The sequence below is a fragment of the Haliotis rufescens genome, unplaced genomic scaffold (assembly GCF_023055435.1).
Source record: "Haliotis rufescens isolate VD_foot unplaced genomic scaffold, xgHalRufe1.0.p SCAF_11, whole genome shotgun sequence".
Lineage (NCBI taxonomy): Eukaryota > Metazoa > Mollusca > Gastropoda > Lepetellida > Haliotidae > Haliotis > Haliotis rufescens.
In genome coordinates, this window is record NW_025963791.1 from 39,638,792 (window position 1) to 39,665,559 (window position 26,768).

The 26,768-nt window shown below is 43.2% G+C and overlaps 1 protein-coding gene across 1 annotated transcript; it reads right to left on the bottom strand.

Annotated features, from left to right (window-relative positions):
• Positions 1-2,622: 2,622 nt before the first annotated feature.
• LOC124149369 (methionine aminopeptidase 1-like) lies at positions 2,623-25,358 on the bottom strand. Its single transcript, XM_046520907.2, has 13 exons — positions 25,228-25,358; positions 22,270-22,321; positions 21,502-21,584; positions 20,073-20,133; positions 19,284-19,375; positions 18,584-18,667; positions 16,378-16,445; positions 15,574-15,644; positions 13,824-13,955; positions 13,206-13,311; positions 12,110-12,147; positions 11,057-11,122; positions 2,623-3,026 (listed from the first exon to the last, which is right to left on the bottom strand). Exons 1-13 carry the CDS (start codon positions 25,345-25,347, stop codon positions 2,860-2,862), a joined length of 1,140 nt encoding a protein of 379 aa, XP_046376863.1. The 5' UTR covers positions 25,348-25,358; the 3' UTR covers positions 2,623-2,859.
• Positions 25,359-26,768: the final 1,410 nt, after the last annotated feature.

Sequence of the window (26,768 nt, forward strand, 5' to 3'; positions counted from 1 at the left end):
CTGCTTTTAGCAATATTCCAGCAACATCACGGCAGGGGACACAAAAAATGGGCTTCACACATTGTACCCATGTCCGGAATCGAACCCGGGTGTTTGGCGTGACAAGCGAACTCTTTAACCACTAGGCTACCCAATCGCCCCTCCCCCATCATGGATTTGCAGGAATATTGTTAGAAGTGGCATAAGCCTTGCTCTCATAAGTGAGTGAGTGAGTATGGTTTTACTCCGCTATTAGCAATATTCCAGCAATATCACGGTGGGGAACACCAGAAATGGGCTTCACACATTGTACCCATGTCGGTACTCGATCCCGGGTCTTCCGCGTGACGAGCAAATGCTTTAACCACTAGGCTACCCAACCGCCTTTGCTCTCATTAAATGTACAAAATAATTTTACAAAACAGATACAAGATTTGATATCTTCACTGTCCATTTAATCCTGTGTTGATGAGGTATATGTACAGTCAATGAACAAAGCTACATGTCACAAATACAACAGGTGTTACCGTGGTTACATATTAAAAGTTTAAACTTTGATTCTTCGTCCAGCTGCAAGTTTTGGTTTATTTTATTCAAGCAATTGATATTAATACATATTGGACAATGAGTAACATGCAATTAATCAAGCCAATTGCAAGACAGGATTTGACACATTCTAGCACTGAGATTAATAAGATGAGCTGATTAATTGCCTTAAGAATGAAGACAGATTAAATGAATGCATGTTGTGTTATGCCAAGCAGTCCATTGGTTGATAGTGTGAGCATCCAGTAAAATCCCAAGCAATCAGCCAGAAGCACACACTTACAAAAGATGTAAAACGTTTATGGTTGAAAAGTGTTTTTTTGTAATTTTGGGGGTTTCCTGTGGTGTCTGAATGAGAACTGATTAAAGTTCACTTTACAGAGTGTGAATAATCCATTTCTAAATGAAGCCCTTGCTGTCTTGTACAGCACAAAGTGTGTACAGAACACTTTCAGATGTCTGCTCAACTGGTGACATGAGGTGGGTGTCAATGCTGCTTTGAACAGCAATACTGCTATATTGGAGTGCCATGTTTCAGTCATCTTCTCAAGGCAAGAGAGTTAACTGACTTTAAAAGTCCAGTTTACATCCTTGCCGAACTACGCTGGAATTCCTGCCCAGTGGCTATTACGAATTATGTCCCTTCTAAGCCTCTCCTATGGGCCAATCAGATTCCACCCCTCGTATCACTTGCATTTGCTTCAAACAAAATGGCGGCACCCAGTCAAGACGTTCAGATTGGTAATCAAGATCTTTATTGTGATAAAACGGATCTTACATCGCGAAGTGCATCAAGTCACGTGAGCACCTTGATTAAAAACACGAAAAGATTTGGAAATTATCTGTTGACACTGAGTTGGCAGTGCACAGGTTTTGCAAATCCTGCAATCGACCGAAATCTGCATGACAGTTTACGAACCGGATTTCGATTTCATTGCGCGATTTTGGTTGGACTATGCATGGACTCCATAATACCAGCCTAGTTCGGCAAGGGTGGAAACTGGACTTTTATAGTCAGTTAACTCTCTTGCCTCGGGAAGATGTGTTTCAGTTGCATTATGGAGTATCGGTTTAATGACAAAGCAAGGTAAAAATAGACATAGTTGATAGATGTTTACGCTCAGGTGAAATCCACAAGCACAGATCTAGTGTTGACAGACCAAGGATCGTAATCAGGTCAAAACAGGATTCGAACACATGACCAGCTCATCCTGGTACAGCTAGGGAACAGAACTCTGCATAGCTAATTGCAGTGGCTTACACCACAGGACCAACTGTGTGGAGATGTGAGCCATCACCATGTGGCACCAGTGCCCCTTCTAGGTATGCGAGTCCTGACAATGTGACACCAGTGCCCCTTCTAGGTATGCGAGTCATGACAATGTGACACAGGTGCCCCTTCTAGGTATGCGAGTGATGACAATGTGACACAAGTGCCCCTTCTCGGGATGCGAGTGATGACAATGTGACACAAGTGCCCCTTCTAGGTATGCGAGTCATGACAATGTGACACAAGTGCCCCTTCTAGGTATGTGAGTCATGACAATGTGACACAAGTGCCCCTTCTAGGTATGGGAGTCATGACAATGTGACACAAGTGCCCCTTCTAGGGATGTGAGTCATGGTAATGTGACACAAGTGCCCCTTCTAGGGATGTGAGTCATGGTAATGTGACACAAGTGCCCCTTCTAGGGATGTGAGTCATAACAATGTGACACAAGTGTTCCTATGTGGCCCTACACTGTTGCATAAATCCATTATTAAATATTGGGAGTTATCACATGCCAGTTGAGACCAGTTGAGCTCATACTCCAGAATCTTCCTCTGTAGCATAACTGACTGCTATTAATACATTTAAATAGTTTCAAGTCATATTTCGTGACCAGTCATGTACACATTTATCATCCATTTAATTTCAATGCCACTGATTCATAAATCAAATTTACCTCTCCATCCGACCCTCCTCCATCCCATCAACAATGGCTGTCCATTATATAAGTGAAGCCAAGCTGGTGTATACAACTTAAACTTTCTTTGAAACTGGATAATGCTATACCAAGATTCTTCGTAAAATGCCCATCAATGATGAAAAATGCAAAAAATCGCTACTTTATTTATGAAAAATTGTTTCCACTTTCACGATAATTGATACTCTTTTCAACCAAATCCCAAACAAATATACACCTGGACAACCTTCAATGACAGACATGACTTCTCCAGCCAGGTGATGTGGTCAGTGCAAGGATACATGACATCACATGAAGGTGTGTATATTGCTCCACAATAAAATAGTTCCACACACTATCATCCCATAAAACAGCAGCCAGTCTGCCATTACATCTTGTCCATGAAATGAGGTTGTCCATCCTTGTCAAGCCTCCTGGTCAGGACATCACAGCCAGTTTCTGTGACGAGCAGAGTGTGTTCGAACTGTGCTGACCGGCGGCCATCTTGTGTCACAGCAGTCCAGTTGTCTGGCCACATTTCATCCCTCCATGTTCCTGTAATCACAAGTGAGGATAACAAGGGGTTTTCATGGACATCAACTTCTGTTGTGGACATACACCCAATGTTTATGTTTGTTTGTTTGTTTGTTGTTTAACGCCGCACTCAGCAATATTCCAGACGGTGGTCTGTAAATAATTGAGTCTGGACCAGACAATCCAGTGATTGACATCCTGAGCATGGATCAACACGATTGGGATACGATGACATGCATCAACCAAGTCAGCGAGTCTGACCACCCAATCCCGTTAGTCGCCTCTTACGACAAGCATAGTCACCTTTTATGGGTTGCTGAAGAGCTATTCTACCCCAGATCTTCACGGGTCCCCAATGTTTATGAGTAGTAAGGGCTACTCACTCTTAGGGGCGGAGATGATTTTCTGTTGTATTCTGGGACAAGGTATCAACTTCCTTGTGAGGTTTTAGCAATATACTAGTCAACATTTGACAGGGACATTTTTGCTATATAAGAATTGAGAACGTAACTTCATAGATTCAAAAACCTAATGAAGTCATTTTTTATAAATAAACAAGAGTCATCAGAAAGATGACATATCCCCCCGGCAGCCGTCTGTAAAGTAACCACAAGTAAATGTGCAATTCTGTATGTAATGAGTCAAGAGTTGAATGTTCTTGAAGAAGCATACATTGTTTACCAACAAAAGATCCACCATGGTCGCATCCATATGAAATGGAAAGTAAAACAAGTGTGTTTCTGTGGGGTTTTTTTATGCAAACAAATGACAACTTACAAGAAACAATAACTAAAAAAGCATCAAGTCAACGAAGTCATCTATATCCCCCGCCCATTATAACACGTTAGGTCCCAAACCAGGTAACTGACCCAACATTTCTCTTAGCCCATGTCAAAATAGCTGCAATGGAAATTCAAAAATAAACATTTCTAAAACTCCTTAATAACAAATGGCACCAGTTCATGTGCTTTATATATAGACATGCAATGTTTGACATATTTAACAGTTTATTTGTTATACTCCATAAGTGAACCCACCCTATAACTTAAATCCAACTTGTTGCCATAGAAACATAAATAAATACAAATTTCTAAAAGTGCTAAATATCAAAAGGCACCAGTTCAGTATGTGCCAGGTAGACATGCAAAATTTTGTAAAAAAGTATTTAACGTTTTTTGAGTTATGCTTCAGAAACGAACTCTAGCCTATAGAACCTAAGTCAAACTTGTTGCCATGGAAACGTAAAAAATAAAAATTTTGTAGAATTTTCCTATTCGGAATATTCTATAAGTAATACGTTACCACTGTTATACCGAGGCTGTTGTCTCCCACAACTGCTGCTATAGCGAAATCTACCACAGAGATCTCAATTACCTCATGCAGCACGTGCGTAGCCACCTAGCTGCCATGTGACACCCTTCACTCTTGTCTCCTGCGAGAGCAAGTGCTCGGGGGACGGACGGGCGGGCAGCAGCCCAGTGGTAACGTATTACTTATAGAATATTCCGAATAGGAAAATTCTACAAATTACATTAAGTAATACGTTACCACTGTTATACCGAGGCTGACTACCACAGTAGGCGGTGGGGAGCACCTACAACCCGAATCCTGACTGCTAGCGTTCCTTCCGACCAGCGGAAGTAAACACCAAGGCGGAAGCACTCGATGCGCATGCACCTAGCTAGGCGTTACCCTATAGGAATACCAAAGCACTGTCAAGCGCATACCGTAAGGCTCAATCGTCATTGCCAAAACGATTGGTGACTCCAAACGGCCCCACTGGATAGGTATTTCATCGCCGCAGCGGATGAGAACACTGTATCCGCGTGAGCTTAATCTTAGATCAGGTTAAACAGTCGAAAAGAGGGAAATTAATTTCATTCAGACCGTATATCCCAGAGCAAGCCTACTTAAAGTATGCATTAGGCGCGTGACCTAATTCCAGTATTTGTAAGCATGCATCACAAGGTTGGGATACACGACAGACAATTAAAGACATAATTGTCAAAATACAAATAAGGACAAAGCACACAAAAAGCCGCCCTCACCTGTGGTGTGAGTGCGCTGGTTTGCGGGACCCCAACTCCTGTACCCACGGCAGTGGGAACATTGGAGTAGACCCAGATTGACCACCGTGCAAGGTCAGACGCCTGAGGAGTTCGGAATTGCGCTGGGCACACCCCTTAGGTGCCCGCTTGCGCCGCGATCCGCGGGCCAAGACGGTGCACACTCTCCACGACGGCATCAGCGACCTGTTTGAGGTAATGATTGGCAAAAACCGAGTCAGAACGCCAGTAACAACCTCGTAATATTCTGCGAACAGAGATATTCGAGTGTAGGGCAAATGTTGCCGCTAGCGCCCTGATCTCGTGCGGGTTTGACCCCGCTACCGGTAACCCCCGAGACCGGTACGCCAGATTGATGACAGAACGAAGCCACAACGCAATCGAGTTGCGAGGTATGTCAACCGTGCGATTAGGGTTACACGATATGAACAGACGGTCACGCCCTTGTCTACGTTCATTCGAAGCCTTAAGATAATACTTAAGGGCCCTAACCGGACACAGCGCTCTGTCCTCAGTATCAGCAGGATGTAAGATTTCTTTGAGTGATCTTACAGTGAATTCTCTCTCCGTTTGCCCGACTCTCTGATTCTTGGCGACGAAGCCCATGAGCAGGCCCAGGCGGACCGCTCCTTCGTCACCCCTATCGAATCGTACCTTGGCGACATCGAGTGCATGAATTTCGGATACACGTGCCGCCGTGGCAAAGGAGAGGAGAAATGCTGTTTTCCAAGTCACATGCCGGAACGAAGCACTATGCAAGGGTTCATACGGAGCTTCCGTAAGTGATTGCAACACTAGGGAAAGATCCCAGGCCGGTGCCCGAAGGCGGCCCTTCTTAAGATCGTGCTGTTTGAAACCCTTGATAATACCCCGTATCACCGGCTCTTTGGAGAGACTGGTACCCATAGCAACGGACGAGACATAGTTGGCAATGGAACCCCCGGAGAGTTTCCGGGTCTCTCGCAAGTGAGACATGAAACGAGCAATATCCTGCACAGATACCTTATCTGGCGAATGAATGTGATGTTTACAACACCACTTCGTGAAAATAACCCAACGTGCATTATACACCTTCTGGGTAGAATCACGATGCATACTAACGTATGCCCGAGACGCCCGGCGAGAAAAAACTTTACTCCTCAGACGCTCGGTGACAACATCCACGCGTGCAGATTGAACTGCCCTGCGTTTGGATGAAGCTGACGGGTGTGAGGGTGGATCAAGAGATCCGGTCTCACAGGCAGTGGAAGTGGCGACTGCGTGACCTGGGTCAGCAAGTCGGGGTACCACGATCTGTTCGGCCACATGGGCGCGATCAGTAACATTCGACAGCGAACTCCTCGGAGCCGGCTTAGAATGTGTGGTATCAACGCTGTCAGCGGGTAAGCATAAGCGACCAAGCCCGTCCAGTCTAACGCGAGAGCATCGTGATCGATGGCCCTCGGGACCGGGACTGGTGATACAAACAACGGGAGTTGATTGTTGAACCGCGTTGCGAACAGGTCGACCATCGGACGACCCAAACGTTCGCACAGCCACTGAAACACTACTGGGTTCAGCATCCACTCTGTGGGGCTCGGATCCTGAGGCCTCGATAGAGCATCGGCCAGTACGTTCCGCACACCTGGGATGTGACGGGCGCGTATCTGGCACGGGACACTGTCCACCAGAGCGTAAAACTCGAACGTGAGATCGAGTAGCGAGTGACTGTGGGTTCCCCCCAGTTTGTTCACATAGGACACTACCGTCGTGTTGTCGGTCGCCAGCATGAGCCGGGCGTCGACGAGACGATGCTTCCAGTGATTGACTGCGTTGATCACTGCCTTGAACTCGAGACAAGTGATGTGAAGACCTAGTTCGTCTAAGCACCACAGCCCCGAGCTCACCTCCCCCTTTAGATGGGCGCCCCAGCCCACTAGAGAGGCGTCTGTATACAGGGTCAACGTGGCCCGGTAGGGCCGCATAGAGACTCCTGATAAGACAATGTAAGGGACCGTCCACCACTCCAGATGCGGTCGGAGCCGATCCGGGAGGGCGACGGTCGCACTGTTCACCTCCGTTGCTAACAACTGGATTAAAAACCGTTGCAGCGGGCGGAGTTGGAGACGACCCCGTGCGGTGCAGTCCTGGGCTGATACAAGTAGCCCTAACAGCTGTTCCCAAAAGGGAACAGTCTGTTGCACCGCTAAGACTTTGGCAATCATCGCCTGAATTTTGTGCCACCGGTCTGGGGGGACAAAGAGGCGATGGGACACCGTGTTGAACCGACCTCCGATGAACAGCAAGTTCTGAGAAGGGGTTAACTCGCTCTTGGGGAGATTGATAATCCACCCAAATTGCTCCAAGAGCCGACGTGCGAAATCGAGATGGCGTGACAGGGTGTCCGTCATTCGATTTGCTACTAGCGAGTCGTCCAGGTACGCGAAGTACCGGACACCCCTCCTGTGGAGGAACCCCACTATGGGGGTGGTTAACCGGGTGAACAGCCAGGGAGCGGACGTGTGAATCATTCTGAGTTCGGCACTGTCCTACTTGGGAACGAGAAATATCCTGGAGTAAAACCCCGGTGTTATTTCTGGTAGAGCTAACTCCCGTACTGCCCCTTCTCCACCAACCTGCCGATGGCATCGGCGAGGATGGGAAGATCGGTTTCCGAATCGAAACCTGCCAACGGGGCAACGGTGAGCGGCGGATTCGCTTTGAGATCAAGCCGATAGCCGTACCGAATCGTGTTGACCACCCACGGGTCGTCGAACACTTGTTCCCAATTCTCCCAGTAAGTCTGGAGTCTGGCTCCCACTGGGGAAGGAGAGGGGGCCCTGACAGGTTGCGACAGGCGCAACTGTCCAGGGCCAAGTGACTCGGGTTCGCCTAAGGGCCAACCGAAGTTGGCGCTGTCGGCATACGAACCCCTCCAATGAGAGTCACCTGGAGGGGCCCTTGCCGTCCGTCGACGACTTGGGCTTCCCCCAGTTCCCCGTTTTCCCGCGAAAGGGCAGCTGATTGCCCATACCGGAGCCCTCAGGGCGGGGCTACTTCCCAGAGGAAGAAGAACCCGACCCCTTAGACCTACCGGCCGCAGCAGCCTGGGGCGCGCTCCGGTTAGGAGCGGCACCCAGGCGCCTATGCAGGGACCCAACAAGAGCAAGTGTGTGCCGAGAGTCCTCGGCAACGTACTCCAGGCAAGCATTTAAACTGAGCAGGCAGTTGTAAATGCGCTGGTCACGGTCCGTGGGAGAACCTTCGACCAGACGGGCCGCTGCAGCCAAGTAAGTGTCTCCGTGAGACATGGAGTGCCGAGCGAGGGCGTCCAGCTGGTGCAAGGTAGCTTGCGTTACCGTAGCAGCCGGTGGGGCACGGACACCCAACCGCTCAACATGGGCCTCCGCGGTAGGACCAGCCTCGGGAAAGGCAAGGTCATGTACCGGGAATAAACCCTTTCTCCACGACGTCGGAGGCAACGGGAGACCCCGACCGGAGGCCGCCGCGAAGGCGTTCTCCAAGGAAGGCTTGAAACCGCGCAGCAAGGTTGATGCGGGGAAAGCCGAGTCGGAAGACTCATCGTATACCTCGGAGGAACCCACAGTCGTGGATTCCCCGCGGTACCGGCCGGGGCATGTCCTCAAAGAGGTCATAAACCATGGCCACGCGGTCCTAAACCGATAGCGGGAGCAACGGTTCGGGGGAAGGACCGGTGACCACGGGAGCCGCCGCCGTACCGGTGGACCCCGCGTCCGACCCCGCGGCCACCGAAGTGGCCGGGGACGGAACAGCCAGCGGCCTATCCTGAGATAAGGCCGCCAGCTTGGAGTCCACAAGTTATGCAAGTAATGCAGCGACGGAATCCCCGGACAGCACACGGGCCGCCAAGAGATCCGCCGCTTTACCGGTGGACCCCGCGTCCGACCCCGCGGCCACCGAAGAGGCCGGGGACGGAACAGCCAGCGGCCTATCTTGCGATAAGGCCGCCAGCATGGAAGCCACAAGTTTCGACAACAATGCGGCGACGGAATCCCCAGACAGCCCGAGGGCCGCAAGGGGATCCGCCGCAGCCGAGGAGGTGGTACCCGCACGGGGACCCCGACCGGACGAACCGGCCACCACAGGGGTGGAGACGGACTGTACGTACAGCCGGTACCGCTCAAAATCCGCAGGCCCCAGACCTTCGCACAGGATGCACCGGGTGTCCCCGCAAGGAACCCTGCACCGCGGGCAACGAACGTGGGGATCCCGGGACGACAAAAACTTTCTGCACACCCCATAACTCCGAGGAGCAGGGGTAGAGGGGGTGGATACTGGGGACATATCCATGTCAGACATTGATTGTTTGCTATAAACAAAGAACAAAACATGGTTACAACGCACGCACCACAATGATTCACAAACGAACATTTTCACAAGAAAATAAACGAGCAATGTGAACATATAACATACACATATAACTTTTATTAAAGAAATAAGTTATGTTAACCCCCAAAACATACAAGAACAGGGGAAACGTAAAACACAACGTGCATACGCGAACCCCGCAAGTATATAGAAAAAAGGGCGGGAAAAATTTTCCGTTTGGCGGGAAAATTATAACCAAGCGTAGCTACCGCAACGCCCCATAAAAGCACAGTTTATTAGATAATAAACTATAATAAATATCACCAAATCTTCAAGGAACGCTTCAGCAGGAGAAAACACGTCTTGCTAAGCAGACGAAGGAGACAAGAGTGAAGGGTGTCACATGGCAGCTAGGTGGCTACGCACGTGCTGCATGAGGTAATTGAGATCTCTGTGGTAGATTTCGCTATAGCAGCAGTTGTGGGAGACAACAGCCTCGGTATAACAGTGGTAACGTATTACTTAATGTAATTCTAAAATTCCTAAAGAGCAAGAGGCAACAGTTCAGCATGAGTCTGATAGACATGCAAAGTTTTGTTGGAAAGTATTGAATGGGTTTTGAGTTAAGCTCCGGAAACGAACACAACCCTTAAGCTCCGGAAACGAACACAACCCTTATAGAACCTAAGTCCAACTTGTTGCAATGGAAACGTAAAAAATAAAATTTTCTAAAATTCCTTAATAGCAAAAGGCACCACTTCAGTATGTGACTGATAGATTTGCCAAGTTTCGATCAAATACACTGAATGGTTTTCGAGTTCTGCCCCGGAAAAGGAAATGATTACGGACAGACAGACGGACGGACAGACAGACTGGCTGATCGCTATATCCCCCCGCATTATAAGTCACAAAAATAACTTTACAGACTGTTTATTTAAACAATAACACAAAAAGCTGTAGGCAATGATACGGAATCACTGACATCATTCTGCACAATAATGAAACACAAGCCCCCATCTCTATTATCAGCCAATCAGCAAACTAATATGCAGACTACTTTCTGTTGGGTTTAAGGAAATGTATGCAAAAAATAAATCAAAAGTTGAGTAGAATCTTTAGCAACTCCCCCTTGAAATCCCCCAACAATATCACTGTTGCCCATCCCAGCCATCTCTACTTCTTCCAACCTTATGTAACATTATATAACAAAATAAACAGTTGTGTACTATCAACCTAGGAAAGGGCCTCCCAACATAAACAAGCATACAAACTCCTATTGCCTCCATGACCACAACACAAGTGCGCATGTAAAGGGAAGTAACTGGGTGCCTTATTGGATTGCATTTTTTTTAGTATTTCTTACAATTTTGGGGAAGAATGGAAATAAAAACGAAACGTGCACCAGACATTATGATGATGCAGGCGGTGCCTGAGAACATGGAGAACCAGGACTATTATTCTTTTTAGCCTTACTCCAACACGATATTTAGTGAGGATTTGACAAACTCTCTAAATGAGGACGCATCATCTGAAGTGATGTCTCCTACGAAAGGGTTGTCAGTTCTTCCTACAGAGAGGGGATGTATTGGAGGAAAGATGTGATTTGAATGAGAATCCTCCTGTAGGATGAGTGCTGTCTACCACTTGCTGTCTTACCTTCTGAGATCATGGGCTCTATAGTAAAGCAGTGTCCCGGCTTCATCACACCAACAGCCTTATTCTCTGTAACACCACACATCAAACGTACATCAGTATTTCACAACAGAAGAAACAGGCCAATACATGAGAACAGGAGAAACATGTCACAAGAGAAACATATCACAAGAGGAGAAACATGTCACAAAAGGAGAAACATGTCACAAAAGGAGAAACATGCAACAAAAAAAGAAACATGTCACAAAAGGAGCAACATGTCACAAAAGGAGAAACAAGTCACAAGAGGAGAAACATGTCACAAAAGGAGAAACATGTCACAAGAGGAGAAACATGTCACAAAAGGAGAAACATGTCACAAAAGGAGAAACACGCAACAAAAAAAGAAACATGTCACAAAAGGAGCAACATGTCACAAAAGGAGAAACACGTCACAAGAGGAGAAACATGTCACAAAAGGAGAAACATGTCACAAAAGGAGAAACATGTTACAAAAGGAGAAACACGTCACAACAGGAGACTGTATTGTGATACAAATCAATACATACTAGAAACATAACTGTGCACATGTCATGCATATTTGACAATCCCACAACAGATTTTGTTATATTCTGCTTTCTAGGATCATATGGAACAGATTAACATTACTGCAGTTACTCTTCACAGCATTTCCTTCTATAGTAAGAGTGTAGCGAAGATGTTGTCCTGATAAAGCTATCCTGGTGCTGTGACTGTGGTGTCTGTACAGCAAGGGAACTGAGGATTGTCTTGGCACTAGGACTGCTTGAGTGATTGACATAATGAACAACAAACTACGCCATTGGGATATGATGACATGCATCAACCAAGTCAGCGAGCCCGACCACCTGATGCCATTAGTTGCCTCTTACGACAAGCATAGGTTGCTAAGGACCAGTTCTAACCCAGATCTTCACGGGTGACAGGGCTATCAATTTGGTCTGACTTTTGCTTCCAGTGCTAGACATGGTATGTAGACTGGTTATTGCTACTCTCACAATTAAAATCCTTCTGTACTGCACAACAGATTACACTTACTTGCATAATGAGGAACGCTGGGCGCAGTGTGGAACAGTCTGGAACACAACACGGTACAATGTATTCAGAGGGGTGCTGTGGAGTGTCCCTGTCTACACCAGGTGCCATCCATTACTTACATCATTCTTTGTTTATTTCTTTATTTACAGAATGTTTTCGAAACCTTGATGGATGTTAAAAACAAATGTACAAAACAATTAAACTCTACAATTATGTTTTTGTTGCTGTAATCACAAAGTGCCCCTTGGATGAAAAACACAAAAATCTTATCACAATCTCAGGCTAGTGTTTACAATATACTAATTAAAACACATTGGTATCATTTCAAGCATCCTTTCATAAATGCATTGAAGTTAAATACAATGTGGAACTTCGGAATCACGCAAAGTTAAATACAATGTGGCACTTCGAGTCACGCAAAGTTAAATACAATGTGGCACTTCGGAATCACGCAAAGTTAAATACAATGTGGAAATTCGGAATCACGCAAAGTTAAATACAATGTGGAAATTCGGAATCACGCAAAGTTAAATACAATTTGGAACTTCGGAATCACGCAAAGTTAAATACAATGTGGAACTTCGGAATCACGCAAAGTTAAATACAATGTGGCACTTCGGAATCACACAAAGTTAAATACAATGTGGCACTTCGGAATCACGCAAAGTTAAATACAATGTGGCACTTCGGAATCACGCAAAGTTAAATACAATGTGGAACTTCGGAATCACGCAAAGTTAAATACAATGTGGCAAATTCGGAATCACGCAAAGTTAAATACAATGTGGCACTTCGGAATCACGCAAAGTTAAATACAATGTGGAACTTCGTAATCACGCAAAGTTAAATACAATGTGGAACTTCGGAATCACACAAAGTTAAATACAATGTGGAACTTTGGAATCACGCAAACTTAAATACAATGTGGAAATTCGGAATCAAAGAAGATGACAACTTCAAAAAATCCCAAATTTGAATATAATATATAGATTTTATCCCAATTTGACTGATGAGGACATTAGTATGAATCCTTGATAAATCCCTGTAATATGTGGAATGCAGTGAACAAGACCAGGAGACACAGACTGTAACTCACTGATGGATTCCATGTCCACAGTAACTTCTAACGACTGAGTAGCCGTGGGCTTGAGCGTGTTTCTGTATAACATTGCCTATTTCCCGGTACCGGACGCCAGGCTTCACTGAAACACAAGGCATTCATTCATAAGAGGGACTGCACTGTAACAAAGATGATGCCCTTTTCCAAATTCTCATCACCTCCCTCCCAAATGGATAATTTGTTTCACAGAGGAAACTGAAGAATTTATGATGAAAAGAAACAAACAAAGAATTATTGAGTTTCCATGGCTTGGCAATGTTCCTGCTATATGACAACGGTCTGTAAATTATCACGCCTGGACCAGACATCCAGTGTTTTATATTGTCAAAAACATTCCACAGACTACGATGACACGCTATCAACTAAGTAACCGAGTCTGACCATCCGATTCATTTGAACACCTCTTACGACCAGCATAGGTTGATAGGAACCACATCTAACCCGGAATCCCCACTGGGAGACTTTCTTATCAACTTGTGTCAATGATTCCACATTTTTGTTAGCCATAGCAGGTACGCTATTCTGGCTCCATACATATTTTTTGGTACAAATTCTAACCAAAATACAAATATATTCAAATTCGCATGACTCTACCTTCCTCTATTGCATGCTGGAGACACTCATGCGTTGTTTTCACCAATTTCTTGCTCTTTTCATCAACTTCTCCCACAAAAAATGTCTCATTCAGATCCCCATGGTAACCACCATGACAAACAGTGATGTCAACTGGAAGTAAAGGGAAATACAAATGAGGGAAACAGTTCTGAAAGTGTCGGGACACATGTGTTATGTGGAAGGATGAAGCATATCCCTGTCTCAGGAGACAAGTCTGCATCCCAAAATGCAGTCCTAAACTACGTCTCTGAAACACTTCTCTCCCTAGACAAAGGTCCAAGCACATGAACAGAAACATCCCATGGAAAGAATAAAGAATTTGAAATATTTATGTCTCTCCTTTAATTTCTACAGGTTCTATATGCCACTTATGTTTTCCCACCCTTTTTTTTTCTTTTTTTCGTCCAGTTTCTATTGAAAAAATTATTAAACCCATGAAATACAGCAAATCTCAAATACCTAAAGATTACAAACAATATATGTTCAGACTTAATCATCAACTAGTAATTCCCTACACAACCACACATTTCAAATTTAATACATTGCAAAAGATGTTTCAATACATGTACAGTCAAACCTCGCTTATCCGGACACTTGTATTCTCATATAGTGTCTGGATAAACGAGTTTCTGGACATCTGAATCGATTGAGTAGAATTACCTCCCCTACACAAATTCTTCCAAGGCATATGTGATTAATGAATAACATACATTGTGTTGTATAGACCGACAGGACATGCTGTGACAACGCAGGTAATTATTGAAACAGCTGATGCATGGTATCCTAGTTTAGATGATTCACTTTCTCAGCATACAGTTGTGATGGAGAGGTCGCCACACAGAAACACTACTTACAACTATGTTTCCCTCTATGAGATGAAAGCTAAGGTTGATGAATTATATCAAGTTGAGGTAAGGTGAGGTGAAATGGGGTTTAACGTCGCGTCCAAGATTATTGCACTTACATAGCGACGTGCATGCACGTGTGTGTGTGTGTGTGTTTGTGTGGCTGCTTGTACTAGTCCGGACTGATGACTGAGATTTATAGTGCTAGCACACTGAGATACCATGCCGCAGTTTAACATGAATACCCCACTCAGACACAGTATACTGACTCCGAGCCGACCAGCCCTTAATGCCGAGCGCCAGACAGGGTAACAACAAGTACCATCTTTTAACGTCTTTTGGTATGATGCGGCCAGGGATCGAACCCTGGACCTTCCGCCCTCCAAGCAGACGCTCTACCACTAGACCACGGAGGCGGTCTATATCAAGTTGAACTTATTCATGTGGGAAATATGCAATGTAGACATATATTATGCACGAATAATCGTTTGAGGTTGAAACCCTCTTTATGCAGCGTTTGTGAAAGTATGATGAGTGGTTGAGGGTTGGGATGAAACTAGTGTTATACACTGGGAGCTTGTAAACATGGAGAACGAGAGAGGGCTGTAATGAACACGCTAGAGAGACGCAGGGAGGGGGGTAGGTGTTTTTCTAAACATCCATCTTCCCAAGGCAAGGGAGTTAACTGACCATAGAAGTCCAGTTTCCCATCTTGCCCAGCTAGGCTGGAATCCCGGAGTTACATTTTCGCTGAAAAACATAATCAGGCAGTACCAAAAGGAAACAATAAAAGTCGTGCAATTACATTGTTGTGGATAGAGAGGTATCACTTCAGAATAAAGGACCTGATTGCAATGAGACTGAAGCTTACTGTTCCTACTCACTGTTCATTATGTCCCCATCTTGTAGAGGACGCAAATCTGGAATTCCATGACAGATAACTTCATTGACCGACCTGTGGACACAATGGTTGCAACTAGAAAGATCTACCTCATCTTCAGGTGTGTTCTCGTCATGATCAACGTATCATTCAGCCTATTTAACATCTTCCATTAGTGCCCTCATGATGATGATGACGATGATGATGATGATGATATGTGCAAGGGTTCTCAAGTCATCGCTATTTCATTTGACACAAGCTTACCCACAATGTTTTGGTTGAAATTCTAGTAAATCCCACTGATAAATATGTTTCCTAAAAAAGGAAGTGTGTGCGTTTGTTATTTAATGACGCATTCAGCTATATTCAGCAAAATGACAGCGGCCTGTTAATAATCAAGTCTGGACCAGACAATCCAGTGATTGACATTGTGAGCATAATCCATGCCTTCAGGGTACAAGGACACAACATCAGTCAATTTACGGAATTTTACCACCCGTCGCCTCTTACGACCAGCATAAGTTGTTGGGGACTATTTATTAACCCAGATTTGTTTAGTATTATATCATACTGCAACAAAGTGTATCCTTACAACATGTAAAACTCTAACTTTAATAACCAAAGCCAATCCTCTGTATTAGCTTCACACAGGTCACTAACAAGACACAAGCCATGTTTCAAGCCCTTCTACATTGGCATCTCTAGTTTGTACTTTCAAAAGAGCCATCAAAAACAGATCCTATACGTCAGCTGAGGTGTAGATCAAATCAGGTTTTGACAACAAAAGTATTGAAATATGATGACTTACGTGCAACATGACTTTGGGAAGCCGTAATAGTTGAGGGGAGACGGGTAGCACTCTCTGTCTATACACGCCTACAAGTAGAGAGAAGGTTGATGTCAAGCAGCTGGTCCACTATCCCATTGTGACCACACAGGTCACAAAGACATAAGAGTGAGTTGGGTTTGAATGACGCTTTTAACAGTATTCCAGTTATATCACGGCGTGTCAGCTTAATGTGGGAGGAAAGCAAGAAATTATTCAGGTCTAAAATGTTTACCACATCGGAGAAACCCACAAGCACATGTATGGTGCTGACAAACCAAGAAAATTCATCAGGGCGAACCGAGAATCGAACCCACGACCATAGGTTTCTGGCGTTCCCAAGGGACGAATCGCGGTGCCTTAGACGACCTGGCAACCCATGCCCCCTAAAGACACAAGAGTACTGGGATATTGTTGGGAACTATAAAGAGTCGCGAAGATGTATGAATTACAATTTATTACTTGCCCATGAAGAGATCACCCGTTTAATAAACATACAGCTGTATTACACATTGTGTAAAACCAAAACGCGTGCTTATGAAAAAATTTTGAAAACTCTCAACATCCCTTGGCTTATTCAACGACATTGCGTATGGAGATGATAGATCACTGAGAGGAGCTTATGCACACTCGATGACCCCAGCAACCTTCTTGCTAGGCTGACGTCACATGGCATTGTTTCGCCGAAGGATCTTGCAACAAAATTCCACAAATTACGTCATCTGGTATTGTGACGTGATTGTAATCTTTGAGGTGCAAGGCCCCGTTCCACAAGGCGATCGTACAGTAGCACAATGACACTCGTTGGTCTAAGTTAAAGTATGTGAGTTGCGATAACCTTAACGCTACGATAATTTTGTGGAACGGACGCCTGAATTCTAAAGGTGGACCCTTGTCTGGTATTAAATTAATGTTTCAACTTTTGAGGTGTTTAAAGTATTACTGTGTTAAACTCAATTGGATTATGCTGTGGATTGGTAGGTGTCAGCCTATTCACACTCAACAGTATGATTCTAAAAACGTTATAAATTGCCAGTAATAAATAAAATACTAAACTCGCTCCCGTGTAAAACCAATTTTATGAAACTCGTGAATAGTTGTGGTATCTGACGAGCGAAAGTGAGTCAGATACCAGAACTATTCACTCGTTTCATAAAACTGGTATTACACGTGAGGTCGTTTAGTATTCTAAATATATTGATGACCGTAGAAGCATAACTGCATTGAGACTTCATTCTAAATCTTGTTTCAAATGACACAACTCTTAGCACAGCTGTCAGTTGCACTATTCATGATTGGAAGAAAATCTGATTCAGAACCCGTGCGATAATCTTGACATGGCTCAGGGTATTGGGCACACCAAAGGTAACTAGCAATAAACAAATATAAGCCAGCTGGATTAATTAGTCTTGATAGCCTTGTCCATTGCTAGTTACCATGAGTGCCAAATAACCCCTGCCTTTTATTTGTCCATTGCTAGTTACCATGAGTGCCAAATAACCCCTGCCTTCTATTTGTCCATTGCTAGTTACCATGAGTGCCAAATAACCCCTGCCTTCTATTTGTCCATTGCTAGTTGCCATGAGTGCCAAATAACCCCTGCCTTCTATTTGTCCATTGCTAGTTACCATGAGTGCCAAATAACCCCTGCCTTCTATTTGTCCATTGCTAGTTACCATGAGTGCCAAATAACCCCTGCCTTCTATTTGTCCATTGCTAATCACCGATCATATGCTCTCTGCATCCTAGCGTTCATTCGCCGGATGGAGTTAGCAATTACCCGAGACGTTATGTTCCTCTCAATAAAGAAGCTGACATCCATAAATTCTGTCTCTTATGTGTATCCCTTATAAATACCATTTAAAGACTTCAGACCAGTCAGTAAACAACATGGTTCATAGCAGACGATGTAAGGCTAAACAATTGCCCTCTCTTTACCAGTGTCTACATAACATATGTTATAGTTTGGATAACACCTTCTTAGTAAGGTACAGATTCTAGTACTTTACTAAGAAAGTGTTATCCAAAATATGACATTTGTTACATTTGACCACTTTCTAAATGGCATTGTGTGTTCATAGTGTCTATGGAGAATTCATATTTTCATATTTTAGCTGCAAAGTGATAGCAAATACTAAACATCTGGGACAGTAGGCAGCAATTCCCACGTCTTAGCTGAGTGTCTTACCTCATGTGCTATCAGATCTATCTCATCTGTTGTGACGCCGACTTCTACTGCTTTTGCTGCTTCGTCCAAGACTTCACGGCCAAGCTATTTCAACAAAACACAAAGCCCTGTATCAACCAAACAGAGAGAGGCTGAATATCAAACACATAACGACAACACTACACAAATGACAATGTTAATCAAGTGTGCCCATTATAGTGCAAAAGTTCTCTCAACCATCCCAGTCTTAGATGCCATTATTTGGTACCCATATTCAATCATCAATAATCATGATTCTGTTCTTCCAAAAAGAGTAATAAAGATACCATATTTTATTTTTTCGTAAATTGAACATATTATGTTGAATACCAGAATAAATCATAACTCAAAATATATGTTTGCTGGTTTGTTGTTTAACGAAGCACTCGAGAAAAATAAAGCAATATGACAGAGGCCTGTAAATAATTGAGCCTGGACCAGACAATCCAATTATTGATATTACAAGAAACAATCTAAGCAGGCGGGGAATAATGAAACGCATCAACCAAATCACTGAGCCTTGACAGGACGATCCTTTCAAGCGCCTCATAAATGATCAGAACAGGTTGCTGGGGACACATTCTAACCTGGACTCCTCACAGGGTTCACAATGACATGTAGGAACTAGACATGAGAGATCCTGGGATTGTTCACTGAACATCACTAAGGAAATTCTTCCTACCCTGCAGGCAACAGCCATTCCCTCCTTCTCCTCGTCATCCAGCATCTTTATGTTGGTCGTTCCTCGGAGTTGGCGCTCAGTCAGTGGGACGCCTGGAAACATGAGTTGAGACATGGCTGGACACGTGATGCATGAACTACAACACTGTCAATACTTCATGGGTTTGAGTGAGTGAGTGAGTGAGTATGGTTTTACGCCGCTTTTAGCAATATTCCAGCAATATCACGGCGGGGGACACCAGAAATGGGCTTCACACATTGTACCCATGTCGGGAATCGAACCCGGGTCTTCGGCGTGACGAGCGAACGCTTTAACCACTAGGCTACCCGACCGCCCCTCATGGGTTTGAGGAGATTTATCTAAACCTAATCAGAGGCCGATATTTGGCCCCAAATTTGCCACAACTTTCACAAAAAATTCCAAAATTGACTGCTAGGGGTCAGCAGTCGCATTAATTTCCAGATTTACAGTATATGGATAATAAATATATACAAAACATATTGGGAATGAGGAGTCCATAAAATAACGTCTGAAATTTAATAAGGTAAAAACAGAAATACAAAATGTTTTTTAAACCAGGTACACTTCTCTACACACTTCTCTGAAGTGTGAATATTAACAGGAGCTTGTTACATAACAGAGAACAACTTACTTTAACGATAATAAACTCCCGATTGTTGTACTGCAGACATCTTTATCCGACAACGATAATACATCAAACACTCATGTTGAGTTGTGGTAGCTATACTTTTATTTTTAACATGTCAGGACTGACCAAACCCTACATACCTTCTGGGTGGTCAGCATAGTCCGGACGTCTGATTGTGTCCGGGACCTGTCTTTTGGGGGTCTAGAAATGATTGAAACAAACACCATGAAGCACGACTCATTCCTTTGAGTTGAATGCCCCAATACCTTTAAAACTGTTGTTTCTAAACTCTCCAACCAACATGCTCAGAGATGAACGGCAACCTGTAGTTTATTGTGCGGTCAGCAATATTCCAGCTATATCATGGAGTTCTGTAAATAATTGCATCTGGGCCAGACAAGCCAGTGGTTGATATTATCAGCACTCGATGACACTGCCTGACCACCATATCTATTTTAGTCACCTCTTGTGGCAAACATGTTAATGGGAACCAATTCTAAGCCGGAATTATGTGGAAGAGTACATTTAATAGAAAAACTTGTTCAAGCTTAGAGTAAACTAGAACTTGCAGAATAGTCAGCCTGTACAATATTCCAGCTATATGACAGCGATCTCTAATAATTGACGTTTGGAACAGACAATCCAGTGATTGACATCATGATCATCCATCTAAGCAATAGGGGTACAATTACATGCATTAACTAAGTCAGCAAGCCTGACCACCCGATTCAGTTAGTCGCCTCTTATTACAAGCATAGTTCTTTTTACGAGAAGCATGGGTTGCTGAAGACCTATTCTCTACCCGGATCTTCACAGGTATCAAGTAGTTTTTATGCAGTTTTCGCAAAATAACTCCAACAAGAAACTGTTTCTCAAACTGATGTTACTTTTAAACATGTTGGCTATATTAAACCATGTTTATAGTCTGGAAGGTAATTTAAGGTACCAAAGTTTACTATAATATCTGAAAAACTATCGGACCTACTCCAGACAAAGTTGGTATGAGATTATTAAACAGTCATCCATAACTGGATATTACATTTAAAGACAATCGGTGCATGAATAAAAATCTGTCTATTTAGCTATCACTATATTTCATCAACAACCAGACCTGTTCGTCATGGGTGGAACGAGCATTCATTGAAACAGCCATCTGCATAATGCTACCCCTGCGTCACAGAGCCATATGACACAGTTGAACCAATCAACTCAACTCGAAAGGGTGCACGGGAATCACGCACGAATACGGTGTTAGCGTTGGGCGTCTCAACGTGCGTGATTCCAGTGCACCCTATCGAGTTGAGTTGATTGGTTCAACTGTGTCATATGGCATTTAATGTAATATCCAGTTATGTATGACTGTTTAATAATCTCATACCAACTTTGACTGGAGTAGGTCCGATAGTTTTTCAGATATTGTAGTAAACGTTGGTACCTTAAATTACCTTCCAGACTATAGTCCTGACTGTGATTTACTAGACACAGGCTTTGGGCTTGTGGTTAAACATGCTAACAACCATAGCATTGTTAAAGAAATAGACATCAATTATGTACAAGAAAGTATCTTACCACAGAGAAGGGCCGCAGAGTCCCAGTGAAGTGAAACCCGGGCCAAGGGTTGAAACCTCCTTTGTTCTGCTCATCATTCTCTTCTGTGACCAACAAACACTGGGATTAGCAGAGAAATAACAGACACCCAGGTCAATAGTGAGATAGCCCACCTGTTTTATGAATTTAGCAAAGTGAGTTGAAATGGAGGTATATGACGCAGCATTTCGCATCCGGTAAATCCCTCTAAACATGTAAACATATAAATATAAATTTTTTATTTGAAGTTTACACGATATACGGCTTTTCCATTGGACAAGAGGTTGGTCACATGACCGCGAAACTGACGTTCTTAAGTGTATGAACGACACAATTTGACGTTAATACGTTTTTCACGGGACCATGTTGTTGAAATGACAAACACTGACAGACAACTTCCACAAGTTTAAGTCGCAAGCTCCGACGTTCATACAGTTTGGCCCTCACTCTATGAAGGTTCATACTCCAATGAACTCACACAAAGTTAAAGTCAATTTTTAAGTAAACTATGCAGGGTCCACTCTATGAATTTTCTGACATGGGCCCTTTATGTGAAAATTTCAAATGTTTCAGAGGTACACCTACACTTGCCAATACAGCAAAATGTCAAAATGTCCCATTGTATTTGAAAATGAGGGCCTTTATTCAAATTTAGGGGCTAAAAGCACAAGGCCCCACCCTAGAATTATCCCTGACTATGATAAATGACAAGTATTTGGAACAAATCAACTTTATCTTCATCTTACTTACTATTTTTCTTGTGAAGCTTCTTGTGTTCAGACCACGACCCTTTGAAACAATCCTGAAAACAAAGGATAACTTTAATGAGGGATGCCTTATACCAAAGCTTGTAAGAACAAGTGACGTCATGATGTACCCTGGCAGAATCTAATGTTCATTATAAGACACGAACGATTCCATCTCTTCTTGAAATGCTGTCCATTCCTTCCAGTAAAGTTATTAATGGTACTTTTCAAGGTGAGGTGAGGTGAAATGGGGTTTAACGTCGCATCCAAGATTATTGCACTTATATAGCGACGTGCATGTACGTGTGTGTGTTTGTGTGGCTGCTTGTACTAGTCCGGACTGATGCCGATTTATAGTGGTAGCACACTGAGAAACCATGCCGCAGTTTAACATGAATACCCCACTCAGACACAGTATACTGACTCCCACCCGACCAGTCCTTGTTTTAGCCCCTTAATGCCGAGCGCCAGACAGGGTAACAATAAGTACCATCTTTTAACGTCTTTTGGTATGACGTGGCCGGGGATCGAACCCCGGACCTTCTGCTCTCCGGGCGGACGCTCTACCACAAGACCACGGAGGCGGTCAGTACTTTTCAAGACTGAACTTTCCATTTCATAATAATCTTACATGACATAACATTTTCTAAACACGAAACATCATGCTAAATTGTTCCTTAACACAATACGACAAAATTGGAAATTTTACAGTAAATTGTATATTTTTATACCTATCCTATCACACACTTTGCATTTCTATTTGCATAGTGTAAGACAGGATAAGTTTTAAAATTTTGAAATTTTACAATAATTTGTATATTTATATACTTATCCTATCTCACATTAGGCAAAGAGAAATGCATAGTGTGAGATCGGATAAGTTTAAAACTTTAAACATTTCCTGCATTGATTTATCATCTTTGTTTGTTTGTTTGTTTGTTTGTTTGTTTTTTGTTTGTTAGCACTTATATTCCAGCAGTATGATGGCAGCCAGTAAATATCTGAGTCTGGTCCAGACAAATCAGGGACTTATATTACGAGCAACATCCCAAACTGTCATGGTACAGCTCCACATAATCAACAAATGCACTTGATCCATACTGTCACCTCCTACAACAAGCATAGATTGCTTGAGACCTATTCTAAGCCAAAATAGCCACAGGGTAGTATGATATAAGATGCATGTTTTAAGTTTCAGGAAGAAACATTGAACGGTTTATGATTTGTAATCTGGAAACAAACCCCAACCTCTGTTGAACAAAAGTCCAACTTGTTCATGTTTTGGACCTGAAAACACAAGATCTAAAAACTTGAAAAACTCCTACAAAGCAAAAGACATCAGTTCAACACAAAGAAATATTTAATGGTTTATGACCTATGCCCCTGAAATTAACCACCTCTTCATTTGAACCTGAGTCACACTTGTTGCCTTGAAATGTAGAAAATGCAGAAAAATAACATTAAAAAATTCTGAATAGTCAAAGGCGCCAGTTTAGCACATGCCTGATGTGACAATAAAGTTTCACAAATAAATATTGAGTTTATGAGTAGGCCTATTGCTCTGGAAAATATAACTTGATGGACAGCAGTGCTTGTTTGTATTTTTTGAGGAAAAAAACACAGGCTTTATCAAAACTATTCGTAGTAGAAATGGAACAATTACATATGTTATCTTTGGGGTAGCACTTTCTTAGTAAAGTACACATTCTTATACTTTTTCCCGTCTGGAATTCGAACCCACACTCTCAAGAGTATGGCTCCTAATTTCCAGCACGCAAAGTCTGTGACCTCACCCACTCAACAACCAAAGCTTCCACAAACTGGAAGTCTGACAACTGGTATTCTAGATCACATAGTTTATATACCCCTCTGATAAGTTTTTTGTTTTGTTTTTTTTGCTGCTTTTAGCAATATTCCGGCGGGAGAAACCAGAAATGGGCTTCACACATCGTACCCATATTGGGATTCGAACCCGGGTCTTTGGTGTGACGAGCAAACGCCTTAACCACTAGACTACCCGACCACCCCCCTCTGATAAGAGTAAATTGGTACGGCCGTAAGATATGAAGGACAATGCTTTTTGGAAACTTGTTAAATGAAACATATGTTTAGATTTAGAATTACACTACCAGTGATCTAGACTACCAGTTGTCGGACTTCCATTTTGTGGAAGCAATCAAACTTATAAAATTGTACAGATTTTCCTCAAATTATATTGGATTTATTTAAAGGGATAACTAATCCATACCCAAATTCAAACGACCACAAATGGGTGCCTAATCCAAAGGATCATAGAAAGGTGCTTGATTGGAAAAGGGGATCCAAGGCTAATATAGTGTTGGGGGTAAGCAAACTCTGAAGTGAGAGACACAGCCGACAGAGTGAACCAATCAGCACTGTGCAAGCTGTGCCAGTACAGTGATCAATCATCCATGGTGCAGAATTAGCTGTGCTGTGCAAAGTTGTGTCCCTTTGGTGTGAAAGAATACAGTGATCATGGGTTCAAATCCAGGATTCGTCCTGTGACTTTTGGTTTGTCAGCAACATATCTGTGCTCGTGGGTTTCACTAAGTGGTAAATGTGTAAGAGCCTGTATAACTTTGGGTTTCTTCCCACATTAAGCAGACACGCGGTCATGATCTTCGTCTTTAGATCGTTTAATCTATTATCTCACGTAGGCCTAGTGATTTGATAATATAAAATACGATTCAATCATGAAACAAGTTTATTAAATCACGTGTTTCTTCAATCTAAGTTTTAAGCTAACGAGCTTTCATGCAGTCGTAGTTTTCGTTATCACACTACTGTGGCAATAGAATAAATTATCTACATTACGGTGACTTCACTAGTTTCTTTGATTCCACAGCCAACTTGAGTGTTGAACTGATCGAGACAGGGAAGTTGGAACAAATTAAAAAACGAACTGACATGTGATCGAAGACATCAGTTGACGTCCAATTACCTGGGAACAGAAAAAGGACCCTGGAATCCCTAGTTTTATACAGGTCGGGCACTGAAGCTTAGCTTCGCTGTTACAACCCGGTGTTTCGCAAACTCGTGCCGCAACACAGGCGGCCGCCATCTTGTTTCTCAGAACAAGCTTAAACTAGAGTTACCTCCCCTGTATATCTAGTTGAAAGCTCAAAACGTCCATATAGATTACCGACATATGAAATCTGATGAAAGTAATAGATAGGTATAAATTGACATTGTCCTTAGAAGCCTAAAATACTACTGCTTCAACAAGATATCATAAAGTGAGAGGATTTATTTCTCCAAAAGTCGGTTCCATGGTAGTTATGGTCGAAGAGGAAGCCCTCCAGAGTTTTTTCCAATTAATTCTTTAGATTACTGTGAAAGTAATGCCCGTTAAAATATAGACGTCATGTCAGACAAAGTAAACCAAGGCACTGTCTTAACAGTATTTCAAGTCTATGCTTTTGAGAAGTCTTATGAAATACTATGATGAGCGGTGTGCTACTACAGTTTAAAATGTCAATATCCAGTACACCTGGAAAATAGGTAGAAATCTATTTTGGTTTACCTAATGACATAATCACATTGAAATACAAAAACCGTGATTGATTATCTAATGACGTGTTTTGTGACTGTGCCCAAGCAGTCATTATGTTACCGGGAGTCGGTCAAAACGGCCTCATGTCAGGACGGCCTTTAAATAGGGAAAGTCAAAACGGCCACAGAAAAAAAGATAAAAACGGCAACAAACCTTAGTCAAAACGACCACCAAAAAAGTCATAACGGCCACACAGAAAATAAAGACAAACTCAAGTATTGTGTCACATTAATTGTATTATATACAATGTATAACAGTTCATAACACCATATCCACAATGTTATTGTAGCAGTGTTGGTACACAATCCTGCATGTTGTATATGTATTAAGTTGACACTGAGTTTACTCAGTATTACTCGGTCGTACTTACATCATTAGGATTAAAGATACAGATGTTTTCACAACAGATTGGTACACTTGTCAGAACACCGTTTTGACTATGGGTTTGTGGCCATTGTGACTCTTTTTGTGGCTGTCATCTGTGGGATGGGGGCGGTCGGGTAGCCTAGTGGTTAAAGCGTTTGCTCGTCACGCCGAAGACCCGGGTTCGATTCCCGACATGGGTACAATGTGTGAAGCCCATTTTCTGTTGTCCCCCGCCGTGATATTGCTGGAATATTGCTAAAAGCGGCGTAAAACCATACTCACGCACTCACTCTGTGGGATGACTCCACGCCCTACTACATAACCAATAAACGAAAGATGTCTGGACTGTTGGGAGATGGGAGATAAACAGAGGGAGCATCCTGGGTTGTGGCTAGGTGTGGTTATTCACCAGCACCCAACACGAAGCATGCACGGAAAATAGTTATGATCCCAAAAGAGGTATGGCAAGGTCTGCAAGAGTTAAAATGGCAACGACATTTGCTTAAGTCCAACCTGCTGGAACAGAAACGATTGCTCACACTTCATGACATGGATGCCTTAAT